This window comes from Oratosquilla oratoria, chromosome 33 (assembly GCF_046742065.1).
Source record: "Oratosquilla oratoria isolate Oo_2021 chromosome 33, ASM4674206v1, whole genome shotgun sequence".
NCBI classification, from domain to species: Eukaryota; Metazoa; Arthropoda; class Malacostraca; order Stomatopoda; family Squillidae; genus Oratosquilla; species Oratosquilla oratoria.
In genome coordinates this window covers 46627033-46642592 of record NC_134809.1, presented here as the reverse complement: position 1 = coordinate 46642592, position 15560 = coordinate 46627033, and the positions used below count along the sequence as shown (strand labels likewise).

Below are 15560 nucleotides of genomic sequence, written 5' to 3'. Positions count from 1 at the left end.
GAACATTTAAACTTCCCATTCATAGACTGGGCTACCATGAAAACAAAAAGAGGTAATCAGACTGAGAAACAGCAGGCATTAATTTTCTTAAGATTATTAGAAACCTACTATCTAACACAGTGCATAAGAAATCCAACCAGAGGCAACATCATGGATCTCATCATTACCAACAGCTTCAGTCTAATACATTTACAGGAAATAAGCAATACCATTATGTCAGATTAAATCATCACTGTAAGAGCAAACAACCAGGCAGTGAACAACACTCCCAGGCAAAATATTCTACACCCTAGGCGACTTTAACTTCTACAATAAAATGTGAATTGTGGGAAATTGTCTGACAAAATCAGAGAATATGCCTACATGTTCTGCATTAAGGCACATCTGACACATTACCAACAATCTTAAAATTGCTCATTTCTGGGAGAAAATAGAATAAAAAACATGAATATCACACTAAAAGGTTCATATATAGGTTCCTTATTTTTAGATTTCCACACTGAAAACTAATTTGCCACGACTAAGAGCCAAGCTGGCATTTAAATTGATTTTTTTTTTTAAATGAGCATACACTTTCAGAACAGCAAGACAATTTCAAAATCCTGCGCATGCGCTGAACGTTACAAGCATTCAAACTGAAGCATACCCATTCAAACGTACCACAAACGATGGTGGTGTAAACATTTCATCCGCAATGGTGGCATTGCCCACGGATTCACATGTACCTATTTTTGTGCTGGTTCCTACCCAAGAAGGGGAAGATTGTACTATGTGAAGACCACCCAGTACATAACACAAAAGGTGCACACACTGGGGAATTATTTTAGTTGTGCACACCTACGCTCTATATTATTAGAAAATTAAATATCAATTTTGTAAATTATAACACATGAACGTAATGTGCGGTTTTCTTGGCAGAAAAAAAAAAATCTTGCTACAAGCAAATTTACTAACGAACGAAGCCGCTAGGATACGGTACAGATGCCATGCCAGTCGTGGACCAAGTGTTCTCCAACTCCATGTGATGTTAACAAGTGCTGTTACATAGACAATATGGCTTCCTTGGATTTTACAAGAGAACACGGGGTTCTGCTATCGTCTGTTAATTGCCTGAGGTACAATAATAATCAGGCCATCAGCATCCTTGATGACAACGACAACCTGGATGATCTTAAGAATTTGAGGTACCAAATTACTAAACATTGGTTAGGTTACGTTGGTTAGTTAGGTTAGGTAGGCCAGGTTAGGTTAGGTTAGAATAGACTAATTTATCATTCTTTCATTTCTTTGACCTCGGCACCTATCATTCAACCACCACGACTTCATTAGAAAATACGTTTTAGCAACTTTTTTGTTATTGATTTCCACCAAGACAATTGCATATTACATTGCTCTATTATAATTTACAAAATTGATCATTTATTTTCTATTGCTATATCGCATAGGTGTGCACAACTACAATTTTACCCACGCTGGTGCACAATTCCTTCACACACAATCATCAATGGTACTTCCAGTTTTAACAGTGACAGTCTCCCTTGAGAGATTTGAGCCCATACAGGCACCTCCCTGGAAAGCGTCAAAAGAAGACTTGACAAGTGGCTGAGCACAATTATACAATACCAAATGAACTTCCAACACAAGGCTATTCAAACTCCCATCACAACACTCAAAGAAATCACACTGAGGGCAGAAGATTCAAGATGAATACCCTAACCCAACCAGGCGAAATAATATGATATCCGAAGTAAGGAAACCCTCCCTTCCCATTTGTATCTTTTGAATTTGTTCTCAGTTTCATGTGATACATTCATCGTCTATGGTGAACAATTAAAACCTAAATGTCTAATAAATCTACAAATTCACTACATAAAAATTCTGGAACAACAAAGTACCGGACACAATCAACGGCAAAAACTGTTGTCACATACTCATGTTTAGAATTGTACAGTCTTAAATCACATGAAATTTGGTCCGAAATTTAAATAGTATGTGTTTATAGAAAATATATCTAACTCCCGACACTGGTGACTTACTAAAAGTCGGGTACTTCTTGAAATACTTTTACTTAATATTCTTGTTGCTAACATCTTCCTGTTTGTCTTCTGCAACACTGACGTAATCTCGTAACAAAACAACAATCATGCCTTCTGTAAAGGATAGATAAGTGTTTCCTTATATTAACGTGAGTATAGAATTAAAATATTAATTTTTAAATATTCTCATTCATGGTAAAAAAAATATATAAATCAAAAGTTCGTGTTTTGTAAAAATAAATAAAGTTAGCAATTGCGAGTTATATATAAACAATTAAGAAAAAATAAGATTAAATCATCGTTAAAAACACATCTAATTAAATCTGTCCCATACATTCATATATATTGGATTATTCTATTCCTATGAACAAATGTTTAAATTTAGATTCTTCTTCCCTATATCAATGTATATGCAAGTTTTTGTTGACAGTTAAAATTAAACCTTGATTTCGCAGTTGGTTATGATCTACTTTCTGAAAATGAAGACTGGTGCAAGTTAAAATAGTTAACGTATTTGTCGTAATTACGGGTCACTCTCTGAAAAGTAAGATAATTTTAAAGAAGTTAAAGCACTATAATCTAAACTGGCTAAGAATTTAGCTTTACATTTGACCAGACGTACATAAACCTTGGATTTTTATTTCCGCAATTCTTCAAGGATATATGGATCAACAGCTGGGCATCGTAAGCTTTCTGATGTCTTGTCACAATTTACTATCTTGTTTCTCAGTTTACATTTATCATTTTCAGTTGTGGATCGTAACACTTCTGAAATAGAAATGTTTTGGCTTTCTTTTTTATTGTTAAATTTCTGAGGGGCCCTATAGTCACAGTGACAGTCAGCTGGGAACTAATTAAAGTCTTGGGTGCAGTTTTCAGATATTTTATCTCTTCTCATTTTATTGGGCTTTCAAACATTCTGATGCATTTCTAATTGACATATGTTCAAATGGTTCAGTCTTTCAAATACTTGGGTGTTCCAGATATTATATAATTATGTAAGAAGACCTATATATCAGTATGAGTATAAGATTATAGATAATGAATAAATGATTACGATTCATATTTTTATTGACAACTGGTAGAGGCTAAGAGGTTTGACTAAATTAACACAGTCACAGTGGCAGGGTTTAGAAATTATGCTGAAATCCTAAGAGTGACATAAGTTCTAAGGTAGTTAAGAAAATTCTAATTGAGTGTTACTACTACTACTACTACTACCACCATTACTACTACTACCACCACCATTACTACTACTACTACTACTAATACTACTACTAGTACTATTACTACTAATACTACTATTACTACTACTAGTACTATTACTACTACTACTACTATTACTACTACTACTTGGCATGGATCAGGAGATGATTCATCCATGCACAGACTTTCTTGAAAGTTTGGGTGTTACTCATTTCAACCTATGAAATCCACCTCTGTTGCAACTCAACTATTTGTACCACCAAGTCCAAAGTTTCACAAAAATGTACAGGTTTCTATGAGGCCAGGAGTGGTGAACAGAGGGATACAAATGAACAGAACCATGACCCAAGATGTCAGTGCCCAACTGAATGGTTGCCCAGTTTGAAGGAGGTGGCATCAACCCAGACTAAATCTGTCACAGATATCTATGCGTCCTTACCCAAGGCAGTTGCCTTATCTGAGCCAAAGTGGGACAAACCCTTGGGTCTTGGGTGTAGTAGTAGTGAGGAGGATCCAGTGGTAGACAACATGATGGATACCAATCCTGATTAGGAACCAGACATGCCAGACACTGGACACATGGACTTTGATGAACCTGACATGTAGGTTTTTACTATCACACTGACTTTGTTAAATAAACCAAAACAAGGATAGTAAAGCACAAGGATAGTACATACATACATATACCAAATGCATTTTTCCCTCTTGTAAGGGAGGTAGCCAAAAAAACAAAGGCATAAAAAACACACCCACCCATTCCATCCCTAACATACTCCACTCCTCTCCACCCTCTTCCCTCTCTCTTATCTTGGCTCCTCCTGGATGATGGGTCATTCCTGCATCTCGCCCACTGCCCTGGGTCAGAAGCAGTGTCGCAAGACACAGCACATCCACAGTAAGGCCACTTCATTAAATCGGTGACCCCCACTCTCTGTCCCTTCATGCAGAAAAGGAGATGGGGAGAAATCCCTTCAGGCTGTGTCAGTTTATTTCTCACACATACTCCCTCATCCCCCACCCACTCCACCTCATGCATGACATCATCCATACACAACTCTTCTCCATTCACCCCTATCTTCTGTCCTCTCCTGTCCTTCCTCAATTGACATTCCCCTCTTTCCCAGTGCCCCTTTTACCCCATTCATCCATCTCATCCTAGGTCACCCCCTCATGTTCACTCCTTCCATCTCTGCTTTCCACACCTCTTTCACTAATCATTCTTCACTCATTCTTTCCATGTGTCCAAACCATCCAAATACTTTCATCAACCCTATCTCCTAACTCCCTTACCACCCCTTTTCTCTTTCTCACCTCCTCATTTCTCACTTTATCCAGCCTAGTAACCCCTATCATACTTCTCAGGCACCTCATCTCAAACATATTCAAACTCCTCCTCTCTTATGTTCCATGTTTCTGCCCCATACAGTGCTGTTGGCACAATCACTCCTTTGTAAAATCTCCTCTTTGCATCCATTTCCAAATGTCTATTTCTCATTACACTTTTTAATCCCCCAAAGTATTTACTCACTTCTCTCAGTCTACATTCTTCCTCCACCTCCATTCCTCCCTTTCTCGCCACATTAGCACCCAAGTATTAAAAACTATCCACTTCCTCCAGTCTCTCTCCCTTAACACTCACTTCCAGTCTGCTGCCACTTTCTCCCCTTGTACATCTCATCAGTTTACTTTTACCCACATTTATCTTCAACTTCCTTCTTCGCACACCTTCCCAAACTCTGTCACTAACTTCCTCAATCCCTCCTCTGATCCTGCTACAAGTGCAATGTCCACAAACAACAACTGGTTTATCTCCCACTTTTCTCCATTTTCTTTAACCATCTCCAATCCCTGACCCACTATCCTTGCATTTACCTCTCACACCACCCCATCCATGTATAAATTGAACAGCCAGGGCGACATAACACACCCCTAATGAAGTCCCACCTTTACCTCAAACCACTCACTCTCTCCATTTCTAATCCTAACACATGCTATACTACTCTTGTAAAAACTCTTGACTGCTCTTAACAGCTTTCCTCCTATCCCATATATCTGCACTACCTCCTACAATGCCTTCCTGTCTATCCTGTCATAAGCTTTGTCCAGATCAAGAAAAGCCCAAAAAACATCCTTACCTTTTCCTATAGATTTTTTACATATCTATCTTACCACCAGAATTTGATCTATGCAACCCCTACCTGTCCTAAACCCACACTGTTCCTCACCAATTACTCCCTTTGTTCCTCTCCTAATCCTCTCAATCAAGACCCTCCCATAAGCCTTCCCAACTACACTTAACAAGCTGATTCCTATGAAACTACAACACTCACACTTGTCTCCCTTTCCCTTGTAAGGGGAACTATACAGGCACTCCTCCAGTCCTCTGGCACTCCATCCTCTCTTAAACAAACATTAACCTCTTCAGTACGGGCCTTAAATCTTGCGGGCAGCAGCCGATGCCAGCCGTACGACGTGTCATAATAATACTCGCATCATAAAATATAGTCACCGCTTATATCGATCGTTCTCTCTTTCACCCGTGAATTTTGATAACCAGAGAAAATGTGATTACAGACAGTTTAGAGAGTATGTAGGGGCAACTACAATAAATATAATCAAGACGCTGATATGGCAGCCTCGTGTATCCACTTGCTCCTCATGACGCCTACGTATGCGGCACCGTATGGAAGGGGTTAAATAACCTCACCAGCCAGTCCACCATCACTGTACCTCCATTTTTCAGACACATGACATCCATCCAACCCAGGTGTCTTGCCTGCTCTCATCATCTTAACAACTGTCTTTACACCATCTTTCCTTATTTCTCCTCCATTTTCCTCACTCATCACTGTCATTTTCTTAGCACTTCCCACTGCAACTACCTTTACTCCCTATCCTCCTTCACATTTAGCAACTCCCTAAAATACTCTGCCCATCTTCCTCTTACTGCCTTCTCTTCCATTTTCATCTCTCCATCTGCATCTTTTCTCCTGTACTTGATTTGCCTCCTTTTCCTCTCTCAATTTTTTTCCAAAACATCTTTTTATTACTTTCAAAATTTTCTGTCATACTCTTACCCCATTTCACATCTGCTCTCTTCTTTGCCTCCTTTATCTTATGCTTTACTTCTCTTCTCTTTTCTTTATACCACACATATGATTCCCTTATTCTATTTTGTAACCAATCTGTGAAACTTGCTTCTCTTCTACAACCTTCTTTGTTTCCTCATCCCACCTCTCACTACCCTTCCTTCTATTTCCTCCCATCCTCCTTGTTCCACACACCATCTTTGCACACCTTATGACTCCCTCCTTGAACCATCCCCATTCCTCCTCCACTCCCAGTTTTACTCTGTCCTTCACTCTCTCCCACTCCTCTCTCAGCTTCTTCTTATACTCCTTCTCCTTTTCTTTCTTATTTAAGCAGTTCACTTTAAGCACCTCCCTACCTTTTGTCCTTTTTCTCTTTCTCCATCTGTCCTCCACTGTCAACTTACCTTCCACCAGAAAATGATATGATATTACCCCACTCTCTCCCCTTAGAACATGTACGAGGTTTGTTCAAAAATACGTGGACTGTTTGAATTGTGCGGCTCCAGTTGGTTCCAGGGGAATCCGCTTGGTGTCACTAGGTTCGCACAGATCAGCTGATTATGACGCCATTTCCCGATTGCAGATATCTTTATTTGTGTATTAGCTATGCGGTTTTTAGTGAAGTGCATTTTTTTTCGTTCGGCGGATTTCAGAATAAATAACGTGAGGGAGCAACGATATGGTGTGAAATTTTGTTAAACTTGGATAATCTGCAACTGAAACTTTTGCTATGCTTAGCACGGCTTATAGTGATGTTGCTATGAAATATACAGCATGTTTCAAGTGGCATGAGTGTTTTAAGGATGGTCATCAGTCCATTGAAGATGATGAGCATCCTGGACATCATTCTACGTCAACTGACAACCCACATGTCAACAAAATGAACACCCTGGTGTGGGCAAATCGACCTCTGACTGTCAGGGAGCTTGCTGAAGAGTGTGGGATATCAGTTGGATCTTATTACGAGATTTTGACAAAAAGATTGAAGATACACCGTGTTACTGCAAAATTTGTGCCATGCCTGATGACGGACGAACAAAAAGCCCATCACGTCCAGGTTCATCAGGAACTGCTTGATCATTCAGAAGAAGATGAAAACTTATTGTCCAGGATCATAATAGGTGATGAATCGTGGGTGTATGGTTTTGACATTGAAACGAAGTTCCAGTCATCCTAGTGGATGAGTGAAACATCCCCCAGACCCAAAAAAGCTTGCCAAGTTTGATCCAAGGTCAAGGTGATGCTGACAGTTTTCTTCAATGCTAAGGGTGTTGTTCACCACGAGTACCTCCCCAAAGGCTCCACAGTGAACCAGACTTACTACACTGAAGTTCTGAAATGTCTGAGGGATGCCATCCATCGCAAAAGGCCAGAAATGTGGAGTGGCGACTGGTTTTTCCATCACGACAATGCACCAGCCCATTCAGCCCTCAGAACTTGTGAGTTTTTGGCCAAACACTCAATCACTGTTCTTCCCCCACCCCTACTCACCTGACCTTGCTCCTTGCGATTTTTTCTTGTTCCCCAAACTCAAAAAACCCTTGAAAGGAAGAAGATTTGAGATGATTCCCAAGATTAAGGCAAATGCGACAAAGGAGCTGAAGGACATTACAAAAGAAGTGTACCAGGACTGTTTCAACAAGTGGAAACACCGTTGGGATAAGAGCATGCATTGGGGAGGAGATTACTTTGAAGGGAACCCAGATCTGTAACTTCTAAATAAAGTACATTTTGCTTTATGACATCAGTCCGCGTATTTTTGTAACAGACCTCATACATCCTTAACTCTTCCTACAATACTCCTGGTTACCACTATATAGTCCATTAATGCTCTACCACCCTTCCATCCACCACCCTCTCCCATGTGTACTTATGCTTGACTTTCTTCCTAAATACTGTATTTGCTATCATCCGTCTGGGGTATTGGCTGCATGGTATTATGGCAAGTGGCATGCAGTTGATACTTTAGGGTCTATATGGGGCGCCCCTACGGGCCAGAGCCACATATCATTTTGGCTGTGATAGAGGAAAACTCTGTTCATAGAGAAATTATGACACTTTTATACTACGACTGTCCCTCCATTATGCTGTCCCCCAACCCCTTGTTACTGTCCTGTACAATTTCTCTGAATATTCATTTCCTTTTTCGCCTACCTTCCCTGTGACGGGGGAAAAGAATACTGCCACCAAGTAATTCCACTTGGATCGTAAGAGGTGAGAAGAAAGGGACGGGGATTGGGACTAGGCATCCTTCTCCTTGTAGCCCCACAGGGGACATTCCTAAAAGAAAAAGCAAAGGCATAAGAGGGTCTGGGAGTTTTCCGACCAGCACCCTAAGGTTTGGGTCTTTTAATGTGCATGGATGTGGTACAGATGAGAGTAAAAGGAAAGAGATAGGTATGTTTGTGAGAAGAAAGATGGATGTGTTGGCTTTGAGTAAAATTAAGTTGAAAGGGAAGGGCGAGTGTAAGTTTGGGAGTGTAAGTGGGAGGTTATCAGGAGTGAAGAGAGGGCGAGGGAGGGAAGGGGTGGCTATACTAGTAAGTGAAGAGATAGGTAAACGTGTAGTGTAGTGGAAGGAGGTTTCCTCAAGGATAATGTGGATGAAGGTGAAACTGGGAAAGGTGTGGGTTTTTTGTAAGTGCATATGGACCAGGCAGTGAGAAGAGTGTAGAAGAAAGGGAGGGTTTTTTGGATAGATTTAAATGAGTGCATAGAGGATTTAGGGAGAAATATCAATGTAATAGCACTGGGAGACCTTAATGCTAGGGTAGGAAATAATCCAATTGAAGGAGTGGTTGGGTAAAGTGGAGTTCCAGGAAAGATTCGTAGAGGAGAGTTGATGTCGGAAATGTGTCTAGAAAGAGAGTTGATGATAGCAAATACAGTGATTCGGAAGAAAGTCAAGCATAAATACACATGGGAGAGGGTGGTGGAGGGAAGGGTGGTAGATAGAGCGTTAATGGACTATGTAGGGGTAAATAGGTTTATGATAGGAAGAGTTAAGGATGTACATGTGCTAAGGGGAGAGGGTGGGGGAATATCGGATCATTTTTAGTTGGAAGGTAAGTTGAGAGTGGAGGATAGATGGAGAAAGAGGAAAGGGACAAAAGGTAGGGAGGTTCTTAGAGTGAGCTCGTTGAATGAAAAGGAAAAGGAGAAGGAGTACAGAAAGAAGCTGAAGGAGGAGTGTGAGGGAGTGAAGGATAGAGTAGAGCTAGGAGTGGAGGAGGAATGGGGATGGTTCAAGGAGGGAGTCAAAGTGTGCAGAGATGGTGTGTGGAACAAGGATGGGGAAATGAAGAGGGTTGTAGAAGAGAAGAAGTGAGCTTTCACAGATTGGTTACAAAATAGGACGAGGGAGTCATATGAGAGGTACAAAGAAAAGAAAAGAGAAGTAAAGCAAAAGGTAAAGGAGGCAAGGAGGAGAGCAGATGTGAAATGGGGTAAGAATATGACAAAATTTTGAAAGTAATAAAAAGATGTTTTGGAAAGAAATTAAGAGAGGAAGAGGAGGTGAATCAAGTAGAGAAGAAAAGGTAAAAGGTGCAGATAGATGATAATGGAAGAGAAGGCAGTAAGGGAAAGATGGGCAGAATATTTTAGGGAGTTGCTAAATGTGAAGGAGGATAGTGAGGGAAAGATAGCTGCAGTGGGAAAAGCTAAGAAAATGACCGTGATGAGTGAGGAAAATGGAGGAGAAATAAGGAAGTATGAAGGGAAGGCAGTTGTTAAGATGATGAAAGCAGGTAAGGCACCTGGTTTGGATGGATGCCATGCAGAATGTCTAAAAAAAGGAGGTACAGTGATGGTGGACTGGCTGGTGAGGATATTTAATGTTTGCTGGAGAGAGGGTAGAGTGCCGGAGGACTGGAGGAGTGCCTGTATAGTTCCACTTTACAAGGGAAAAGGGGACAAGGGTGAATGTAGTAGTTTCAGAGGGATTAGCTTGTTAAGTGTCGTTGGGAAGGCTTATGGGAGGATCTTGATTGAGAGGATTAGGAGAGGAATAGAGGGAGTAATTGGTGAGGAACAGTGTGGGTTTAGGACGGGTAGAGGTTATGTAGATCAGATTTTTGTGGTAAGACAGATATGTGAGAAAGCTATAGGAAAGGGGAAGGATGTTTTTTTGGCCTTTATGGACCTGGAAAAGGCTTACGACAGGGTAGACAGAAAGGCTCTGTGGGAGGTTTTGCGGATATACGGGATAGGAGGAAAGCTTCTCGGAGCTGTCAAGAGTTTTTATGAGAGTAGTAGAGCTTGTGTCAGGATTAGAAATGGAGAGAGTGAGTGGTTCGAGGTAAAGGTGGGACTTCGTCAAGGATGCGTTATGTCGCCCTGGCTGTTCAACTTATACATGGATGGGGTAGTGCGAGAGGTAAATGCAAGGGTAGTGGGTCAGGGATTGGAGATGGTTAAAGAAAATGGAGAAAAGTGGGAGGTGAGCCAGCTGTTGTTTGTGGATGACACTGCGCTTGTGGCAGGATCGGAGGAGGGATTGAGGAAGTTGGTGACAGAGTTTGGGAGAGTGTGTGTGATAGAAGAAAGCTGAAGATAAATGTGGGTAAAAGTAAGGTGATGAGATGTACAAGGGGTGAAAGTGGCAGTAGTCTGGAAGTGAGCATTAAGGGAGAGCAACTGGAGGAAGTGGATAGTTTTAGATACTTGGGTGCAAATGTGGCAGGAAAAGGTGGAGGTAGAATGTAGATTGAGAGAAGCGAGTAAATGCCTTGGTGGATTAAAAAGTGTAATGAGGAATAGACATTTGGGAATGGATGCAAAGAGGAGACTGTATGAAGGAGTGATTGTGCCAACAGCACTGTATGGGGCAGAAACATGGAACATAAGAGAGGAAGAGAGAAGGAGTTTGAATGTTTTTGAGATGAGGTGTCTGAGAAGTATGATGGGGGTTACTAGGCTGGATAGAGTGAGAAATGAGGAGGTGAGGAGGAGAACAGGGATGGAAAGGGGGTTGGGAGATAGGGTTGATGAAAGAGTATTAGGATGGTTTGGACACATGGAAAGAATGAGTGAAGAAAGACTAGTAAAAGAGGTATGGAAGGCAGATGTGGAGGGAGTGAACATGAAGGGACGTCCTAGGATGAGGTGGATGGATGGGGTGAAGGGGGCTTTGGGGAAGAGGGGAATGTCTATTGAGGAAGGACAGGAGAGGACAGAAGACAGGGGTGAATGGAAAATGGTTGTATATGGATGATGTTGTGATGCATGAGGTGGAATGGGTGGGGGGATGGGGGGTGAGGTAGTATGTGTGAGCAAATTTTGATGCAGCCCGAAGGGATTTCTCCCTGTCTGCTCCTTTATGCATGGGGGGACGGAGGGGGGGTCGCCGATTTAATGAAGCGACCTTGCTGTGGATGTGCTGTGTCTTGCAACACTGCTTCTGAACCAGGGCAGTGGACAAGGTGCAGGGATGACCCGTCATCCAGGAGGTGCTAAGATGAGAGGGAGGGTGGAGGGGTGTAAAGTGTTTTCAGGGATGGAATGGGTGGGAATGATTTTATGCCTTTTCCTTTTTGGCTACCTCCCTTGTAAGGGGGAAAAAGCCTTGGTATATGTATGTATGCTATCATCAACTCTCTAGACACATCTCCACCATCAACTCTCCACTCCAATTTTTTCCTGGAACTCCACACTTCCCAACCACTCCATCTATTGGTTCATTTCCTACCCTAGCATTAAGGTCTACCAGTACCACTACATTGACATTTCTCCCTAATCCTTCCATGCACTCATTTAAATCTATCCAAAAGTCTTTCCTCTACACACTTCTCATTACCAGGCCCATATGCACATACAAAAGCCCACATCTCCCTTCCTAGTTTCACCTTCATCCACATTAACCTTGAATAAACCTTCCACTCCACTACATACTTACCTATCTCTCCACTTACTAGTATAGCCACCCCTTCTCACCCTCATCCTCTCTTTACTCCTGAGAAGCTCCCAATTACACTCCCAAACTCACACTTGCCCCTCCCTTTCAACTTAGTTTCACTCAATTCCAACTTTCTTCTCACAAGCATACTGCCTATCTCTTCCCTTTTACTCTCATCTGTACCACATCCATACACATTAAAAGACCCAAACCTTAGGGTACTGGTTGGAAAACTCCTAGACCCTCTTATGCCTTTACTTCTTTTAGGAGTGTGCCCTGTGGGGCTACAGGGAGAAGGATGCCTAGTTCTAATTCCCATCTCGATTTTATCACCTCTTATAACTCAAGTGGGAAGACTTGGTAGTGGTATTCTTCCCCCCTCCCCAACCCCAGAATAGTAAAACATATTAATTCCTCCTTGCATGAACTATCCATGCACTGTGGATGTGGTCATCTTGGTGGTCGTGTGAATATTTTTCCAACAAAATAAAATCAAAACCAGCCCTGCTGGGCATGCTGGAGCCCCACATATAGGGCCAGGCCCATCAACATCTGCTAGGTATTAGGCCTACCATTTCATGCCTTCAGACCTTCATCCACATGTCTGATGACAAACCAACGAAATCATGTGGTTGGTGGTGTGCGTTTATGTATGTAAAGCATGCATGCAGTAATGCATTCCAATGAACTCACCAGTCCTCATTTCCTGCACATTCTGGGTGTTCATCCTCTGAGGATTCCTCATTCTCAACATATTCTTCATTTGAGTTTTATTTGGATATCTTAATTGGTTCGTGCATGTATCCTTGTACTGGACCCACATTGGAAAATGAAAGGGCATCCAAGTCTTCATTCAATGTGAAGTCACTTTCGTATTGTGTGCCAGCCATGTTGGAGAATGTAAACAGCAACTTTTACGTCATCAGTATGCCCTAGTGGTGGAAAATGTAACTGCGACATTGAAAAGTTGATCTGCTATCAGTCACTTTAAGATCATGCTATTTGGATAAAATCAAGACTATAAAATGCTAGAATTGTGCATTTTTGTGTTCTAACTTCTAAGTTATATTTTCACACATGAAATAACAAAAAATAAAGAAATCCAAAATCTTCTCAGTTGACCTTTAACACGTTTTTTCAGTAACACTGATGGCATGCCATGTGGTCCTGCTGCTGATGTGCTTGATATTGACAAGATCACCCTTTCTATGTCATCTTCAGTTACTTCTATTTTGTACAAAGTGTTAGCCTCATTTGTAACTATAGAAAGCTTGATATCAGGTGTTGCAAACACTTTCCTATTGGTCCCTTAATATTTCACTGATCTTATAAGAGTCATGCACTTCAGTACCCTTTTCATTTATTAGTGATTCATTACTTTGAGTATTTTTCAGGAACTGTTTGGCATATCTGTAGAAATAACCAGGATTTATTTTGATCTTGTCCACTGCCTTTAGTTCAGCAGATAGAGCTTCCTCTTGATGTAGTCTGATTATATCTTTCTTAGTGACTTCCAGCTCCTTTAGCAGGCTTTGCCTTTGATTTCCAAGTTTTTGGTATCTTTTTTTGCCACTTTATTTCTCCTTCTCATGAGGATTTTATGCTTTCTATTAAACAAGTTACATTTTTGTTTTGGTGCCCTTGTTATAGGAACATACTTTTTACTCAGGTCTTCCACAGTTTTTATGAATGTATTAAGTTACAATCTGGGTTATCACACCCCAGCAGATTATCCCAGTCAACTTCAGCCAGTGAGTCATTTAAAACACTCCAGTTAGCTCTAAGAAAGTTAAATTTCTTGAAACCAGCTCTATTTTTTATCTTAGATGTTTTATCTTGTCAGATGGTCCATCTAGATCAGTGGTTCTTAACCTTGTTGGAGGTACTGAACCCCACAAGTTTCATACATGCATTCATCGAACCCTTCGTAGTTGGAAAAATAAAATGTTTTTTTTTTTTTCAAATTCAAAACATAGGAACTATATACTGTATTAGTGCACAAACTGTACCATGGATCATTTGCACACAAAATCTTTGTATTCAAAGAACAAAACCAACAAAACATGAATTTTACATAAAACAAAAACAAGGGTAAACCAAACTGCCGAACCCCGGAAACTGACTCACCGAACCCCTGGGGTTCGATCGAACCCAGGTTAAGAAACACTGATCTAGATGTAACAGACACAATGTTATGATCAGAAATACAGGTACAACATAGGACACACTTCAACATTAATTATATTATCTTCAGTATTAGTCCATAGCAAATCCAAGACATTCTTTTCTCGGGTTGGTGTTTCTATCAATTGTGACAAATAAAAGCTGTTTGCCAGATCACACCATGTTTTTAGTTGAGTCTTGTCATTTACTACAGAGACTAAGCCAGGATCACATAGTTCCCATTTCACACCAGGGAAATTAAAATCACCAGTAATTATGGTACAGTAGTTAGTGGAACGAGAGGTGAAGGTGCAAAAACAAATACCAGTGTGTTAATGTGGTCTTTTATTTTTCTATTAGTGATATGATTTCAGAGCAGGAGTCAACTACTATCAGCAAGAGCGTACTGAGTGAGGACACTTACTTTTGGGGCATGATGACCAACCTCGGCTATGTGAGTGGGCAGAATGAACTGCCTTCCCAAGCCAAGTGACCCTGCTAGGTGCCAGGCATGCTCCAACACTTGGGTAACTAACCAATTATCTCCCAGGGCCACAATCATGTGACCCAACCCAGGCAGTTTGGTGCAGAGCCAACCCCGGGGGCATGCCACGCCAAATGCCAACCGCAGGGCCAAAATGCCCACAAAAGTTCGAGTGGTGAGATGAACAATGAAGGTCCATATGGGAAGTAGGTGCCAAACCTTACCACAGCCTCTCCCCCTGCTAACAAGTAGTCAACAACTGATACAAAAAATTAAAAGAAATGGCAAGAGAGAAAAACCAATGCATACGTGTCGAAAGGTGGCAACTCAAAATGAGGAGGCCCCTTAGAACAATAAGCACACCAGTGAAAAAACCTTGCACTGGAACAGAACAGAAAAAAAAGAAAAAAAAAATTAGGATTCTTCACCTGTGTTGCTGGGAAAATGGGGAAACAGGTGCATGCCATTGATCTGTTGGTCTGTGCTGTTCCATCAGTCCTACAAGAAATGTAAAAGAGACGGCAGAAATTTGGTTGTGATACATGGGAGGAGGACTCTCATGGAATCTGGTCAGGTTTTTATCATAATTTATATATTTATTTATTTATTTATTTATTTTTTTTAATCTGAAAGACATAAAACAAGGGAAAAAAAGGGATGCTCCCCTCCTTTCCTTGCCACAG

General features: G+C 41.1%; 2 protein-coding genes across 4 annotated transcripts in view; one reads left to right on the top strand and one right to left on the bottom strand.

The window, feature by feature from the left end:
- Positions 1–2150, bottom strand: part of LOC143017894 (stomatin-like protein 2, mitochondrial) — a 52961-nt gene extending 50811 nt beyond the window's left edge. Inside the window, exon 1 of the mRNA XM_076172934.1 lies at positions 2037–2150. Coding sequence (XP_076029049.1) covers positions 2037–2090 — 54 coding nt within the window. The 5' untranslated portion in view covers positions 2091–2150. The remainder of the gene's footprint in view (positions 1–2036) is intronic.
- A 287-nt stretch (positions 2151–2437) lies between these two features.
- The window catches only part of Edc3 (Enhancer of mRNA-decapping protein 3), a 46026-nt gene continuing 32903 nt past the window's right edge, over positions 2438–15560 (top strand). Inside the window, exon 1 of one of the 3 annotated variants that reach the window (XM_076172929.1) lies at positions 2438–2580. The gene's annotated coding sequence lies outside the window, so the exon portion shown is untranslated. Of the gene's footprint in view, positions 2721–14762; positions 14921–15560 lie in introns of those variants that run through there. The other 2 variants (XM_076172928.1, XM_076172930.1) reach the window with 2 other exon arrangements.